Source organism: Triticum aestivum, chromosome 7D, assembly GCF_018294505.1.
Source record: "Triticum aestivum cultivar Chinese Spring chromosome 7D, IWGSC CS RefSeq v2.1, whole genome shotgun sequence".
Classification (NCBI taxonomy): domain Eukaryota; kingdom Viridiplantae; phylum Streptophyta; class Magnoliopsida; order Poales; family Poaceae; genus Triticum; species Triticum aestivum.
This window is the reverse complement of record NC_057814.1, coordinates 141,092,056-141,107,819: the sequence shown is the minus strand read 5'-3', so window position 1 is coordinate 141,107,819 and position 15,764 is coordinate 141,092,056. Positions and strand designations below refer to the sequence as shown.

The window sequence follows — 15,764 nt, the reverse complement described above, 5'->3', positions numbered from 1 at the left end:
TAAACATGCAAAACAAAGTGCACCATGTTAAACTAGGCATTTTTCTACCCCATTTACATATAAAGTTTATTTAATTTGGAGCTACGGTTATTTAGTTATGAAATAAATCATTTAGCATGGCATTTAGCAAATTAAATGCAAGCAGCATTTTAAACATTTTAAACAAGGATGCAAGCAGCGTATTATGAAACTAGATGAAATTCTAAGCATTGTACATATATAATTCATTTTAATCCGATGCACGGTTGTGGAGTTATTAAATGCATGAACATTAAGGGGTTTTCTGAAAAACTGCAATCTCTGGAAAATTAGCAAATTCGCACGTCAGGGAAAAAATGCTATCGGGCCGAAACTGGAGCTACAGGAACTGGGCGGCTCACCAGTCCTCATGGCCCGGTTGATGAAGGAGGCCCGACAAGGGGGCGCAGCTGGGCTTGGTGCGATCTGGCGCTGGGCCGCCCGGTCGCTGGCGCTCCTGACGAACAGGGACGCGGTCAACGGCGATGCGGTCCTCGCTCGGGCACAGGCGTGCGCTTGAGGCAGGGTCGTCCTCCTCCTGCTCGATGCAGAAGCAGAGGAAGAAGGCGCTGGCGGCCGGCTCCGGGACTCCGGGACGGCGCGGCGGCGGATCTGGGCGATGCAGTCAACGGCGCGGAACTTGGCCAGGCGGAGGGCGAGGTCGAGCTCGGGGGCGAGCCCCTGCCGCTCGGGGAGGCGCGAAGCAGAGGAGGCTCGAAGCGGGGCGCTCGCGAGCAAGGGGCACGGAGCTCCGGTGCAAAATCCATGGTGGCCGGCGCGTCCTGTGCTCCCTGAGAGAGAAACGAGGGGAGAGAAAGAGGGTTACAGGAGAGACGAGGGAAGGAGGGAACGGAAGGAGAAGGAGACGGGAGGCTGGCCTGGCGGATTAGCACGGAGGAGCTGCTCGGCCTCGAGGTGCTGCTCGATGCGGTCGATGCGGTGCAGGGGAAAATAGAGGCCTCGGGCGTCGGTTGCAGGAGCGAGAGGCCATAGGCGAAGGGCTGCTCGGCCTTGGGCTGTTGCTCGCCGGCTATCGGCGCGCGGAGGTCGGGCAGAGGAGCGTACGGGGCTGCAGGAGAGGTGGAGGCTAGGGCTGGACTCCCGTTGGCTCGAGCGATGGGCAGTGGAGGCAGAGGATTGGGCGTCGACGGAAAACAAGGAAGGTGGTCGGGGAGATTGGATCGGGAGGAGATCCCGAGGAGATGCGAGAGAGTGGCGGCGGCGACTGCCGGAATGGATGGGACGGCTAGGTTCTAGGGTTAGGTAGGCTGATTATATAGCAGGTGAATTCTGGTTAGGTGCATCTGGTCCCTCCGATTTTAATCGGACAGTCGCGAATAAATGGCTAGGGAGTCCAAATAAGAAAAGGGAGATGTTTTATAGATGTTTGGGGAGCTCCGGACCCAACGGTAATGAAAGTCCGGTTCGGGTTCGGGACAACTTCAGACGCGCACACAAGGGGGTTTGTGCACTGTACAGAGAGACTCCGGTTTAGGCAAGAGGGCAAACGAATAACAAGGTTTGACTCGGAACGGTCAACGAAAGCAAGGGGGACACGGCAACTACGAGCGGATGCAAGTTTTAAAAACAATGACGGCAACGAGGTGCCGATGCAATGCGGATGATGCCATGATGAAATGCAACAAACAAATAAATACACACAACGATAACGAAAAAATATAAAAGCCGTCTGGAGCGTCGGTCTCGGGGCGTTACACATAGTGTGGCAAACTATACCAAAGTTAGCCACCAACCAAACATGCCCTAGGCTCAAGAGTCAGGAAGGAGGTTCAGATGAAGCTTGAAGTGAGTTTATCGAGTCTTGACTAAAGAGTTGGTATCTTGGGAAAAAGAAAGGGAAAGGGAAAGGGAAAGAGAGACGAAATCAACTGCCCACAATAAAAATGTAAAAGACCGAGAGAGTGGGCAAAGGTGGAAGTGAGAATGAAGCTGAAACTATTGACATAAGACCAACAACTACGATATGTTGAATTGGGAAGAAACTAACTATGTTTAGTACAACTTGGGGTTTTATTTTAGATGAAGACCACCAACCATGTGCAGTTTTGGTTGAACATTTTTCTTCTGACTTGATGTGGTTGAACATGCTCCAACTATTACTAAACAAAGGTACATGCTCATACTAGGTCTTGGCCCAAGAGTAGCCGTAAGATTTTATTTTCTCTGCTTACATATGCACCTGGATGCTTTCACACATCGGATCTGGCATGGGTTTCACCATGGTGGATATTTCCACGGTAGAATGGTACCTACTACGTAGCATGCATGCATAATATAGTACTCACTCCGTCTAAAAATACTTGTCAGAGAAATGGATTAGATGTATTTATCTATTTCTCTGACAAGTATTTGAGGACAGATGGAGTAGGATTCTTTTGCCTGCAACATGTTAGTACTCCCTCCGTTTTTTTTATCCCGCGTATAAGATTTATCTGAAGTCAACTTCGTAAAGTTTGACAAATTTATATTCAAAACTATCAACGTTACGATACTAAATTTATACAATATGAAAATAATTTCTTATACATCTAATGATGTTGGTTTGATATTGTAAATATTAGTATTTTTTCTGTAAAGTTGGTCAAACATATGAAGTTTGACCTCAAACAAATCGTATATACAGAGTAAAAAGAAATTGACCGAATACAGAACATTATCTCTTCGTTTCCCTTTGGAAGAAAAACTTCTAACTCTAGAAAGGAAATGATTTAAATCGTATTTCCAATTTTAAAGCTCCTTTATTTGATCCTAAAAACAACCAGCGATATGCCCATCACTAGCCTCCACACACAACAAAAACGTGGAAAATACACCGCGTTTCCAGGATCTTGCTGCTTTGGATCAAAGTGGATAAAATATTTTAGCACAGCGAGGGCGAAACGGTAAAACTCCACGGTCGCACTCCTCCTACTCGGATCGACGCAGCGACCCGTCACTCGGGCGGCGCTATTTAAGGCCGGGACCGCGACCACCAGCTCCCCCACCCCCCTGCGCGCCTTCCCTTGTCGTTCGTTCGTTGCGCGCCTCCAACGTCGCACGCCACGGCCACCTACTACCCGCGACGACCGGACCGGGGGTAGCAGCAGCCAGCACCAATGGAGGCGGCCGCGGGACTCGCGATGCAGTCGCGGGCGGTCGGGCCCGGGCCCGGGCGCCGGAGCGGGGCTCTCGGCGGGGCCGGGCCGGCGCGGGCGGCGAGCCTGCGCGTTGGAGGCCCGGCCGCGGCGGCGCCGGCACTGCGGGCTCGCGCGGCCAGGCCCGTCGCCCCGCTCTGCTGCGTCCAGACATCGAGAGGTTTGTTTCTCCAATTCTTTCTATCGCTCGGCATTTTTAATTAATTAGTTTTCAGCTCAGTTGAATCGGCGAGACTTTGGGGACGGACTGGGCCGATGCTAATGCGATAATACTAATGCGATTCTCCGAGTTCGTATGAAGGCTGAAGGGTTGGTGGCAAAATTTGTTGATTTGGGGGGAATGAATGGCTGCTCTGATGTCGATTTGGGGTAAACCGTAAACGTGGTTACGCGTGGGCTAAACAAAGCAATGTAGTTTCAGGGTAGGTAGCTAATGGTTTATTGGTTTTGCTTGGTCGAGTATGTGTTACTGGTGGTGGTGGGGGAGGGACAGAAAGCAACTATTCTCTTGTCTGATTGCGATGTATGGGAATATTCTTGCATCTTAACTGGTAGAATTTAACTTGTGTCCTAGAAGAGTAAACTGATGGAGTTTAAATAAACGGGCGATAATTCTTTTTGTTGAATTTGTTCTAGGATGTTGCAAGGAGGTAGTAGAAGTGAAATTGTCTTGTATGCTACAACAGTGTACCACTCCCTCCGCTCGAACATAGAAGGCCTATAAGTTTTGTCTGAAGACTTTGGCCCTGTTCGGCAACACACCCACTCCCGGAATCTGCGGAGCGGGGAAACTGCAGCTCCGCCCGCTCCGAGAGCGGTGTTGTGGAGCGGCGCGATTCCGAACAGGGCGAAAGTTTAATAACTTTGACCAAATTTATTCAGCACACATTCACACTACGTTTTAGATTCAGCACACAAAGTTGTTTGGTGTAGTCAATTATTTGCAACACATGTTATTTAACTTACACACTGCATATTTTAAATGATACGCCGCATCTTAATATTTTGTCTTTGGTGGTTTCCTGACGAGACGCACAAGCTGATTAGTCAAACTGACTTTTCTTTGTGACCTTTTTGTATGTAATACAGGTCATCAGAGCTTGCATAACTCAGTTGACGAAGCCCTCTTGTTAAAGGTATATACTTTCTGCTGAAAAATTCCTGACATGAGTAAAATAAGATGTTGCTTCTGGGCATCTTTTTGACAAAATTGTGTTGCCTTTCAGAGGAAAGCAGAAGAAGTTCAGTTCGAATTGAATGGGCGGTGTATTTACCTTGTTGGTTAGTTCTTGCACCTGCCTGTTTGCTGTTACCTACAGTTAATTTATCTTATTTGCCTCTTGTACTAATAATAATGGGTTCACACTGCAGGAATGATGGGCTCCGGAAAGAGCACGGTGGGCAAGATATTAGCTGAAGTCTTGGGTTATTCATACTTTGACAGTGATAGTTTGGTAGAACAGGCAGTCGGAATGCCTTCCGTTGCTCAAATATTCAAGGTTCATAGTGAAGCATTTTTCAGAGACAGTGAGGTAAATATTCCCTGAATTCTGTTGAAAATTTGGTCTTTTATAGATTCATGTGTTTGTAGAAATTATAATGGAAAGACTTATGGACTAACGATTTGTGTGATTTTTTGAACTACTTGTCTTACAGAGTAGTGTATTGAGAGATCTATCCTCAATGCATCGACTAGTTGTTGCTACTGGAGGCGGTGCTGTCATTCGACCAGTTAACTGGTATCGGACTTACTCTGATCTCGCTGCCATTTCACTTGTAATATGTTATGTTATCACGTTTTCTCTTTTAGATGAATAATAATACTGATCTCTGTCGATTTTCCTTACTCTCAGGAGATATATGAAGAAAGGTCTGTCTATCATGTTGGATGTGCCTTTGGATGCACTTGCGAAGCGCATTGCACAAGTTGGGACTGCTTCTCGGCCCCTTCTAGATCAGCCATCTGCTGATCCATACACAGCGGTACATACTCTAAATTTTGAAAATAAAGGTGTCTTTGGTTATCTTAGCATGCTTATCACATAAAAATTAATAGCTTTATTATGAAACACTAAATGAGACACCAAAAAATTACAGTAAACATCCCTGCGATTTCTCAAGTCGTTTGCATCTTGATTGGTTGTACACATCTGTCTTTCTCTATGTTTGCATTGCACTAGTGAAAATGCATGACCCGTTGATTTGGTGCCTCAGGCTTTCACGAAACTCAGCGTGCTCGCTGAGCAAAGAGGGGATGCTTATGCAAACGCCGATGTAAGGGTTTCTCTTGAAGGTATGTTAGTTGCCCCTAGCTTCATGGTCGTAGATGGGTCTCAACACTCCGGCCTCTCCGGAGCGAAGTTGTAATGCCCAAACAGAGAATAACACAACTAGTATTTACCTTTGCAGAGCTTGCAGCTAAAAAGGGCCATGATGATGTCTCTCAGCTAACCCCAACTGATATTGCTGTCGAGGTATTGTACTTCTCAAGTCAATTGTTCATGTGCTTCTATTTTTGCGAACAATTGTTCATATGCAAGTGGCATGTCATGCTTTCTCCAATGCACCCACCCCCTCGAAAAGAATTTTCCCCTGATGTAACTTACCTGTTGCGTTTCAGGCCCTGCAAAAGATTAAGAATTTTGTCACTGAGCATTCCATGGCCAGTGGCCCATTCGACGACTTATAAATTGGTGCCAGGAGACGAACGATGCAATCCTTGTAGGATTTCGGCCCAATTTTGTTTGTACCGTGTATCTTCATTTTTGTATCGCTCAACATTATTGATTCATTCTTTATACTGAAAAAGGAGCTGTGCTGAAGCATGCTCTGAAACAATAAAAAAATAGCGGATTGAGCTAATGTTAAGAGCTCCATGGTTATGAGATCATTGCACTTACATTTTTCACTCAGCTGTTCTTTCAAACAGACAATTGTCAAACTAACATTGCATTGGTGTTCAGTTGTCAAAATACCATTGCAAACAGAGTAATTGTTAAAAGTACCACTGAATGAAATCAGCTCAGCAGCTTCTCGCCATTCTTCTAACGCACTACTTGAAAGCGAAGTATCACTATAGGTTCATTTTTAGATGATGACAGGAGTGAACAGTTTTGACCATGACCACACTCCATATCCAAGAAATACCGAGTAGTATATTTTAAGAAAAGAAAAGACACGCAGGGTTAAAATTATGATAGTGATTTTCTGTTTGAAAAGAAAATCCTATAGGGACAGCGTGAGAGGAAATTTCCAGCGCAAATTTTTGGACCAAAATAACATTGATTTGTGAGATGTACAAAAGAGGTGCTACTGTGTATACTAGCACATATGCCCGTGCGTTGCAACGGGAGATATTTTTTTAAGAAGCAACGGGAGAGATAATTAATTTGTCCACCAAAAACGGTCTCCGCAGTGAGGAGCTGTCTTCTCTTAGGGCATGTTTGACCCGCGAGATCTTGATAGTGGTGGGGTCGATCTGCGTGGCGGTGACCACCCAACTCATGTTTTTCCTTCAGGCCCGCCTCTGTCTCGGGGTTGTGGCTGCCTCCTCATTTGGTGGCTACCCTGCGGCTGTTGGGGCACGGTTGTTTCCACCACTCTTTCTTACGACGTGCAACCAGATGGATTACTAATAGCAGCGCACACATCCCGTTTCATTAGCATAATCAGTGCATAACCAGATATGGATGCCCTTCTTTATCAGGATTTATTCTCTTTGATTATTTTAGCGCTCACGTGCCCACCGTTATTTTAGTTAGAGTCAAACAACCATATTCTCTTTTAGTGCGAACTGTTTTTGAAAATTCCATACATTTTTGGAATATTATAATCTAAAATAGAAATGGGAACATTTCTGCATTTTCTGAAAACATGAAACTTTAATAAAAAACATGAATTTTTGAAAACAGGAACATGTTTTGAACATTCGGGACAATTTTTGAAAATGTGTTCATTTAAAAATGAACATGAATTTATTTATTTTGAAATTTCAAAAAAAGGAATATTTTCTGAATTTGAAAAACATGCATTTTTGTAAATCTCAAACAATTTTGGAAAACACAAACATTTTTGGAAAATCTGGAACCATTTTTTAATTTTAAACAAATTTCAGAATGAGAACAAAAATTTGAAGTTCCGGATATTTTTCAAAACAGGAATAAAATTCCAATGTGAACATTTTTTTTGAAATAAACAAGTATTTTCTGAATACATGAAGCTTTCAAAAACACGATATATTTTGTATTTGTGAGTAATTATTGGAAACGGGAACATGTTTTGAACATTCAAAACAATTTTAGAAATTTCATTTGAAACACAAAATTCAATTTGAATTTTGAAAATTTCACAAAACAAGAATATTTGTCGATTTATAAAAAATAAATGCATTTTTTATATCTCAAACAAATTTGGAAAACATAAACGTTTTTGAAAAAATTGGGAACATTTTTCTTTTTTTAAATAAATTTAGGAACAAGATTTTTTTAAAAAGTTCCGAATATTTTTCGAAATGGCAACAAAATTTTGGTATTCTGAATATTTTTTGAAAATATGGAAAAAAGGAAATTAAGAATTTCTCAAGAATATTTAGTTTACAAAAAATGGAAAAAGGAAAAATATACTTGGAAGGGGAAAAAGGAACATAAAAAGAAAAAAGGGTATAGAACAAAGAAAAAGCAAAAATGGGCCGGCCCAGTCTTGGGCGCCCATGCGTTGCCGTGACTTTTTGCCGCTACTTGCGTCACATAGGATTCTCCCAACTGCGTGGGCAGGAGTGGGCTGGCTTAGCTGGGCCACGACACGTGTTGTTCCCCTTGATGCGACTAGATGGATGGCAGTTGCAAGAGTTCACATCGATAAACCATATAGTCAAGGATGGTTCTTTAAGAACATGAGAGCTGCTTGGGATCTTGCCCAAGACGTGGCCTTCAAGCCTTTGGAAGCAAATCTGTACACAATGAAATTTAATTGTCTGGGTGACTGTGAGAGAGTAATGCAAGATGGCCCGTGGAACTTCAGAGGGCATGCTGTGGTCATAACAGAGTATGATGGAATAACCCAACCATCTAAAGTGAAGCTTGATACGATCGATATATGGATCCAGATCCATGATGTGCCAACTCTGTATGCACACTTGGTCCCTTCACTTGCGGCTAAGGTGGGGGAGGTGCTGTTCACAGAGAGAGAGAGAGAGAGTCACATGATTTCGTGGGAAATTTTTACCGGGTCTGGGTGAAGATTAATGTCCATAAACCCCTCAAGAATGCGGTCTCGCTGGTTAGGGACTCAAAGAGATAGGTCTACAGGGTGAAATATGAACGTTTACATGATTGGTGTGCAGTTTGTGGACATTTGGGTCATGTTTTAAGGAACACGGGGATGGAATACACCCCAAATCTGCTCTTGTTTTCAGAGATTTACGTGCATCATGGTCAATGCGATTGGGACGGGGCCCTAGAGCTGAGCGAGGACGCAGGGGAGGCAGAAGAGGTGGACGGTCCGGTGGCAATAGGAACACCGGGAAGGAGGACTTTGGGGGCGACCGATCAGAGGAAGAAGAGGACCATGGAGACTTGCCTGCTGGTACGGTTATGGAGAACGTCAACAGGAAGAGAGCTGACAGACCGGACCTGGGAAGCATTACCAAGGGGAAGGGCGATCAGCAAGCAGCAGAACTAGGGACAAACCAGCTGGCTATTGTTTCAGTGGGGAATAATGTGGCTAGCCCACCCCCAAAGAGGACTAAGGTCGGAACATATGGCAATGAAGGAGTGAATATCTCAAAGAATTTGGCGGGCTCCTTCGAGGGGCACCGACGAGACCAATGAGTGCCCTATGCTTGAACTGTCGCGATGTGGGCAACCCCGCGACAGTCCAAGAACTTCGCGAATTCGCGAGAAAATTTGCCCCTACCCTTTTGTGCATTGTTGAAACATAAATAGAAGGTTCTAGGGTAGAGCTTTAGCAAGTGCGTTTGGTTATGATAGAGCTTATGCAGTTGATAGTCAAGGTAGAAGTGGTGGAATGGGAATTTTTTGGAATAATGAAATTGAAGGAAATATGCCCTAGAGGCAATAATAAAGTTGTTATTATATTCCTTATATCATGATAAATGTTTATTATTCATGCTAGAATTGTATTAACCGGAAACTTAGTACATGTGTGAATACATAGACAAACAGAGTGTCCCTAGTATGCCTCTACTTGACTAGCTCGTTAATCAAAGATGGTTAAGTTTCCTAGCCATAGACATGTGTTGTCATTTGATGAACGGGATTGATACGTCTCCAATGTATCTATAATTTATGAAGTATTCATGCTATTATATTATCTGTTTTGGATGTTTAATGGGCTTTATTATGCACTTTTATATTATTTTTGGGACTAACCTATTAACCGGAGGCCCATCCCAAATTGTTGTTTTCTTGCCTATTTCAGTGTTTCGAAGAAAAGGAATATCAAACGGAGTCCAAACGGAATGAAACCTTCGGGGGAGTTATTTTTGGAACGGAAGCAATCCAGGAAACTTGGAGTAGACGCCAGGGAAGCTTCGAGCAAGACACGAGGCAGGGAGGCGCCCCCCCACCCTCATGGGCCCCTCGTGGCTCCCCTGACCGACTTCTTTCGCCTATATATCTCCATATACCCTAAAAACATCGAGGAGCACAATAGATCGGGAGTTCCGCCGCCGCAAACCTCCAGAGCCACCGAAAACCAATCTAGACCCGTTCCGGCACCCTGCCGGAGGGGGGAATCCCTCTCCGGTGGCCATCTTCATCATCCCGGCGCTCTCCATGACGAGGAGGGAGTAGTTCACCCTCGGGGCTGAGGGTATGTACCAGTAGCTATGTGTTTGATCTCTCTCTCTCTCGTGTTCTTGATTTGGCACGATCTTGATGTATCGCGAGCTTTGCTATTATAGTTGGATCTTATGATGTTTCTCTCCCTCTACTCTCTTGTAATGGATTGAGTTTTCCCTTTGAAGTTATCTTATCGGATTGAGTCTTTAAGGATTTGAGAACACTTGATGTATGTCTTGCATGTGCTTATCTGTGGTGACAATGGGATATTCACGTGATCTACTTGATGTATGTTTTGGTGATCAACTTGCGGGTTCAGTGACCTTGTGAACTTATGCATAGGGGTTGGCACACGTTTTCATCTTGACTCTCTGGTAGAAACTTTGGGGCACTCTTTGAAGTTCTTTGTGTTGGTTGAATAGATGAATCTGAGATTGTGTGATGCATATCGTATAATCATACCCACGGATACTTGAGGTGACATTGGAGTATCTAGGTGACATTAGGGTTTTGGTTGATTTGTGTCTTAAGGTGTTATTCTAGTACGAACTCTATGATAGATCGAACGGAAAGAATAGCTTCGTGTTATTTTACTACAGACTCTTGAATAGATTGATCAGAAAGGATAACTTTGAGGTGGTTTCGTACCCTACAATAATCTCTTCGTTTGTTCTCCGCTATTAGTGACTTTGGAGTGACTCTTTGTTGCATGTTGAGGGATAGTTATATGATCCAATTATGTTATTATTGTTGAGAGAACTTGCACTAGTGAAAGTATGAACCCTAGGCCTTGTTTCCTAGCATTGCAATACCGTTTACGCTCACTTTTATCATTAGTTACCTTGCTGTTTTTATATTTTTAGCTTACAAAAACCTATATCTACCATCCATATTGCACTTGTATCAGCATCTCTTTGCCGAACTAGTGCACCTATACAATTTACCATTGTATTGGGTGTGTTGGGGACACAAGAGACTCTTTGTTATTTGGTTGCAGGGTTGTTTGAGAGAGACCATCTTCAACCTACGCCTCCCACGGATTGATAAACCTTAGGTCATCCACTTGAGGGAAATTTGCTACTGTCCTACAAACCTCTACACTTGGAGGCCCAACAACGTCTACAAGAAGAAGGTTGCGTAGTAGACATCAAGCTCTTTTCTGGCGCCGTTGCCGGGGAGGTTAGTGCTTGAAGGTATATCTTTAGATCTTGCAATCGAATCTTTTAGTTTCTTGTTTTATCACTAGTTTAGTTTATAAAATAGAACTACAAAAAAATGGAATTAAGGGTGCCTCATATGCTTCATCTTTTTAATGTCTTTTGTGAAAATGATGGGAAGGAAAATTGTGCTCAAGTACTAGAAGAAGAATTACATAGAATGGTTGGCATAAAATATGTGAATGATGAGCATGATTGCAATGTTGTTAGTATGAATTCTTTGAATACCCATGATGCTAATGATATGCAAAGCCACAAGCTTGGGGATGCTATGTTTGATGAAGATGATATGTTTTGTCCCCCAAGTTTTGATGAGCAAATTTATTATGATGAAAGCATGCCTCCTATTTATGATGATTATATTGATGAAAGTGGGTTTGGAAGAGTGTCAAATTTAGGAAGTAATGATCCCACTATTTTGGAGGGTGTTGAATCTTATAATATTTATGAAAGTGGATTTGGAGAGGTCATGACTTTATTTAGTGTTGAATCCACTATTTCGGAAGAGGTTCCAATTGATTATGAGAATAAAGTTGCTATCTATGATGATTATTGTGATGACATGTATGCTATAAAGAATAATGATAACAATGAAACTTGTCATCATGATTTTAGTTTTCAATTGGATTATGCCTCACATGATAGTTATTTTGTTGAGTTTGCTCCCACTATTATGCATGAGAAGAAATTTGCTTATGTGGAGAGTAGTAAATTTTCTATGCTTGTAGATCATGAAAAGAATGATTTATGTGATGGTTATATTGTTGAATTAATTCATGATGCTACTGAAAATTATTATGAGGGAGGAACATATGCTTGTAGGAATTGCAATAATATCAAGTTTCCTCTCTATGTGCTTAAAGTTTTGAAGTTATGCTTGTTTTGCCTTCCTATGCTAGTTGATTATTGTTCCCATAAGTTATTTGCTCACAAAATCCCTATGCATAGGAAGTGGGTTATACTTAAATGTTCTAGTAATATTCTTCATGATGCTCTCTTTATTTTTCAATTCTTATCTTTTATGTGAGCATCATTGAAATCATCATGCCTAGCTAGGGGCGTTAAACGTTAGCGCTTGTTGAGAGGCAACCCAATTTTATTTTGTTCTTTGCCTTTTGCTTCTGTTTAGTAATAAATAATTCATCTAGCCTCTTTTTAGATGTGGTTTTATGTTTTGATTAGTGTTTGTGCCAAGTAGAACCTTTGGGAAGACTTGGGTGAAGTTTTTGTGATCTTGCTGTAAAAAACAGAAACTTTAGCGCTCACGAGATTAGGTGCCATTTTTTATTGGAGAGTGATTTTAGGTTGATTCCTTTTGCAGATGATTAATAGACAAATTACTCAGGTTCACCAATTTATTTCAGAATTGTTTGAGTTCCAGAAGTATACGTTTGATACAGATTACTACAGACTGTTCTGTTTTTGACAGATTCTGTTTTCTATGTGTCTTTTGCTTATTTTGATGAATCTATGAGTAGTATCGGAGGGTATGAACCATAGAGAAGTTGGAATAAAGTAGATATTACACCAATATGACTTTAGAATGAGTTCACCATAGTACCTAAGTGGTGATTTATTTTCTTATACTAACGGAGCTTACAAGTTTTCTGTTAAGTTTTGTGTTGTGAAGTTTTCAAGTTTTGGGTAAAGATTCGATGGACTATGGAATAAGGAGTGGCAAGAGCCTAAGCTTGGGGATGCCCAAGGCACTCCAAGGTAATATTCAAGGACAACCAAGAGCCTAAGCTTGGGGATGCCCCAAATGGCATCCCCTCTTTTGTCTTCGTTCATCGGTAACTTTACTTGGAGCTATATTCTTATTCACCACATGATATGTGTTTTGCTTGGAGCGTCATTTTGTTTTATTTTGTTTTGCTTGCTGTTTGAATAATATACCAAGATCTGAAATTCTTAAATGTTAGAGAGTCTTCACATAGTTTCATAATTATTTGACTACTCATTGATCTTCACTTATATGTTTTTGGAGTAGTTTGTCATTTACTCGTGTGCTTCACTTATATCCTATGAGTAAATGGTTGAATGATTTGAATGTCATAAATCTGAAATTATATATGTTTCATATGCCTTTCCCATGGGGATTAATTCCTTCACATATAAGAAGTATAGGTGGTAATTGTTTTGAAGGTTAGCAAACATTGTATTGGTCACTTGAACAATTCATGAAAGAATTTTGAAGGAAGAGAGATTTCACATATAAATATACTATCTTGGACATCTTTTGTAATTGTGAGCACTCATTAAAATATAACATGCTAAAAGGCTGATGTTGGACAAGGAAGACGACGTAATGGGTTATGTCTTCTTATATCCGAAATAAAGTATATTGTCATGGATCATCCAGCATGCTGAGCTTGCCTTTCCCCCTCATGCTAGCCAAATTCTTTGCACCAAGTAGAGATACTACTTGTGCTTCCAAACATCCCTTAAACCAGTATTGCCATGAGAGTCCACCATACCTACCTATGGATTGAGTAAGATCCTTCAAGTAAGTTGTCATCGGTGCATGCAATAAAAATTGCTCTCTAAATATGTATGATCTATTAGTGTGGAGAAAATAAGCTTTATAAGATCTTGTGATGTGGAAGCAATAAAAGTGACGTACTGCATAATAAAGGTCCCTATCACAAGTGGCAATATAAAGTGATCTTCTTTCGCATTAAGCTTTTTTGCATCCAACTATAAAAGCGCACGACAACCTCTGCTTCCCTCTGCGAAGGGCCTATCTTTTATTCTTGTCTTATACCTTATGCAAGAGTCATGGTGATCTTCACCTTTCCTTTTTACATTTTATGCTTTGGCAAGCACATTGTGTTGGAAAGATCCTGATATATATATATCCAATTGGATGTAAGTTATCATGAAATATTATTGTTGACATTACCCTTGAGGTAAAAGGTTGGGAGGCAAAACTATAAGCCCCTATCTTTCTCTGTGTCTGATTAAAGCTTTGAACCCATAAATATCACGTGAGTGTTAGCAATTGTGAAAGATTAAATGATAGTTGAGTCTGTGGAATGCTAAATCAAAGATCTTACATAGACCCTTCCTGAAAATAAGATGAATTGCAATTGTTTGATGACTAAGAACATACTTTGTTAGTTTTCAAGAAAGTTTATGATCTATGCTTTAACATGTGAATAGCTTGTTACTTGATCATAAAAAGTTTTATGAGTTGAGCTACTGTTATGACATATAATGATGCTAGAAAACGTGATTGAAATTATCATTGATCAAGCTTAGGCACCTGCTAGCATTCACACTTCATAAATTATTTCTTTTATCATTTACCTACTCGAGGACGAGCAGGAATTAAGCTTGGGGATGCTGATACGTCTCCAACGTATCTATAATTTATGAAGTATTCATGCTATTATATTATCTGTTTTGGATGTTTAATGGGCTTTATTATGCACTTCTATATTATTTTTGGGACTAACCTATTAACCGGAGGCCAAGCCCAAATTGCTGTTTTCTTGCCTATTTCAGTGTTTCGAAGAAAAGGAATATCAAACGGAGTCCAAACGGAATGAAACCTTCGGGAGAGTTATTTTTGGAACGGAAGCAATCCAGGAGACTTGGAGTAGACGTCAGGGAAGCTTCGAGGAAGCCACGAGGCAGGGAGGCGCGCCCTACCCCCCTGAGCGCACCCCCCACCCTCGTGGGCCCCTCGTGGCTCCCCTGACCGACTTCTTTCGCCTATATAAGTCCATATACACTAAAAACATCGAGGAGCACAATAGATTGGGAGTTCCGCCGCCGCAAACCTCTAGAGCCACCGAAAACCAATCTAGACCCGTTCCGGCACCCTGCCGGAGGGGGGAATCCCTCTCCGGTGGCCATCTTCATCATCCCGGCACTCTCTGAAAGGATCGATATAGTTGACTAGAGGGGGGGGGGTGAATAGGCAACTAACAATTTTTAGCTTTTCTTTACCAATTTAAACTTTGCATCAAAGTAGGTTGTCTAGATATGCAACTAGGTGGGCAACCTATATGATGCAACAACAACAAGCACACAAGCAAGCAAGGGATATAACACAAATAAGCTTGCACAAGTAAAGGCACGAGATAACCAAGAGTGGAGCCGGTGAAGACGAGGATGTGTTACCGAAGTTCCTTCCTTTTGAAGGGAAGTACGTCTCCGTTAGAGCGGTGTGGAGGCACAATGCTCCCCAAGAAGCCACTAGGGCCACCGTATTCTCCTCACGCCCTCACACAATGCGAGATGCCGTGATTCCACTATTGGTGCCCTTGAAGGCGGCGACCGGACCTTTACAAACAAGGTTGGGGCAATCTCCACAACTTAATTGGAGGCTCCCAACGACACCACGAAGCTTCACCACAATGGAATATGGCTCCGCGATGACCTCAACCGTCTAGGGTGCTCAAACACCCAAGAGTAACAAGATCCGCTAGGGATTAGTGGGGGGAATCAAATTTCTCTTGGTGGAAGTGTAGATCGGGGCCTTCTCAACCAATCCCTAACAAATCAACAAGTTTGATTGGCTAGGGAGAGAGATCGGGCGAAAATGGAGCTTGGAGCAACAATGGAGC

General features: G+C 42.3%; 1 protein-coding gene across 1 annotated transcript; it reads left to right on the top strand.

Moving 5' to 3' along the window:
• The first annotated feature begins 3,033 nt into the window (after positions 1-3,033).
• On the top strand, positions 3,034-6,055 carry LOC123165722 (shikimate kinase 2, chloroplastic). Its single transcript, XM_044583427.1, has 9 exons — positions 3,034-3,333; positions 4,263-4,309; positions 4,400-4,454; positions 4,545-4,705; positions 4,830-4,912; positions 5,027-5,156; positions 5,388-5,466; positions 5,583-5,647; positions 5,794-6,055. Exons 1-9 carry the CDS (start codon positions 3,135-3,137, stop codon positions 5,860-5,862), a joined length of 888 nt encoding a protein of 295 aa, XP_044439362.1. The 5' UTR covers positions 3,034-3,134; the 3' UTR covers positions 5,863-6,055.
• The last annotated feature ends 9,709 nt before the right edge of the window (positions 6,056-15,764 follow it).

Excerpts from the sequence above, each read along its gene's own strand:
- LOC123165722 (XM_044583427.1), top strand. The coding sequence starts at position 3,135 with ATGGAGGCGGCCGCGGGACTCGCGATGCAGTCGCGGGCGGTCGGGCCC. Across the intron at positions 4,706-4,829 it reads CATTTTTCAGAGACAGTGAG|AGTAGTGTATTGAGAGATCT; the intron begins GTAAATATTCCC and ends CTTGTCTTACAG. Across the intron at positions 5,648-5,793 it reads CAACTGATATTGCTGTCGAG|GCCCTGCAAAAGATTAAGAA; the intron begins GTATTGTACTTC and ends GTTGCGTTTCAG.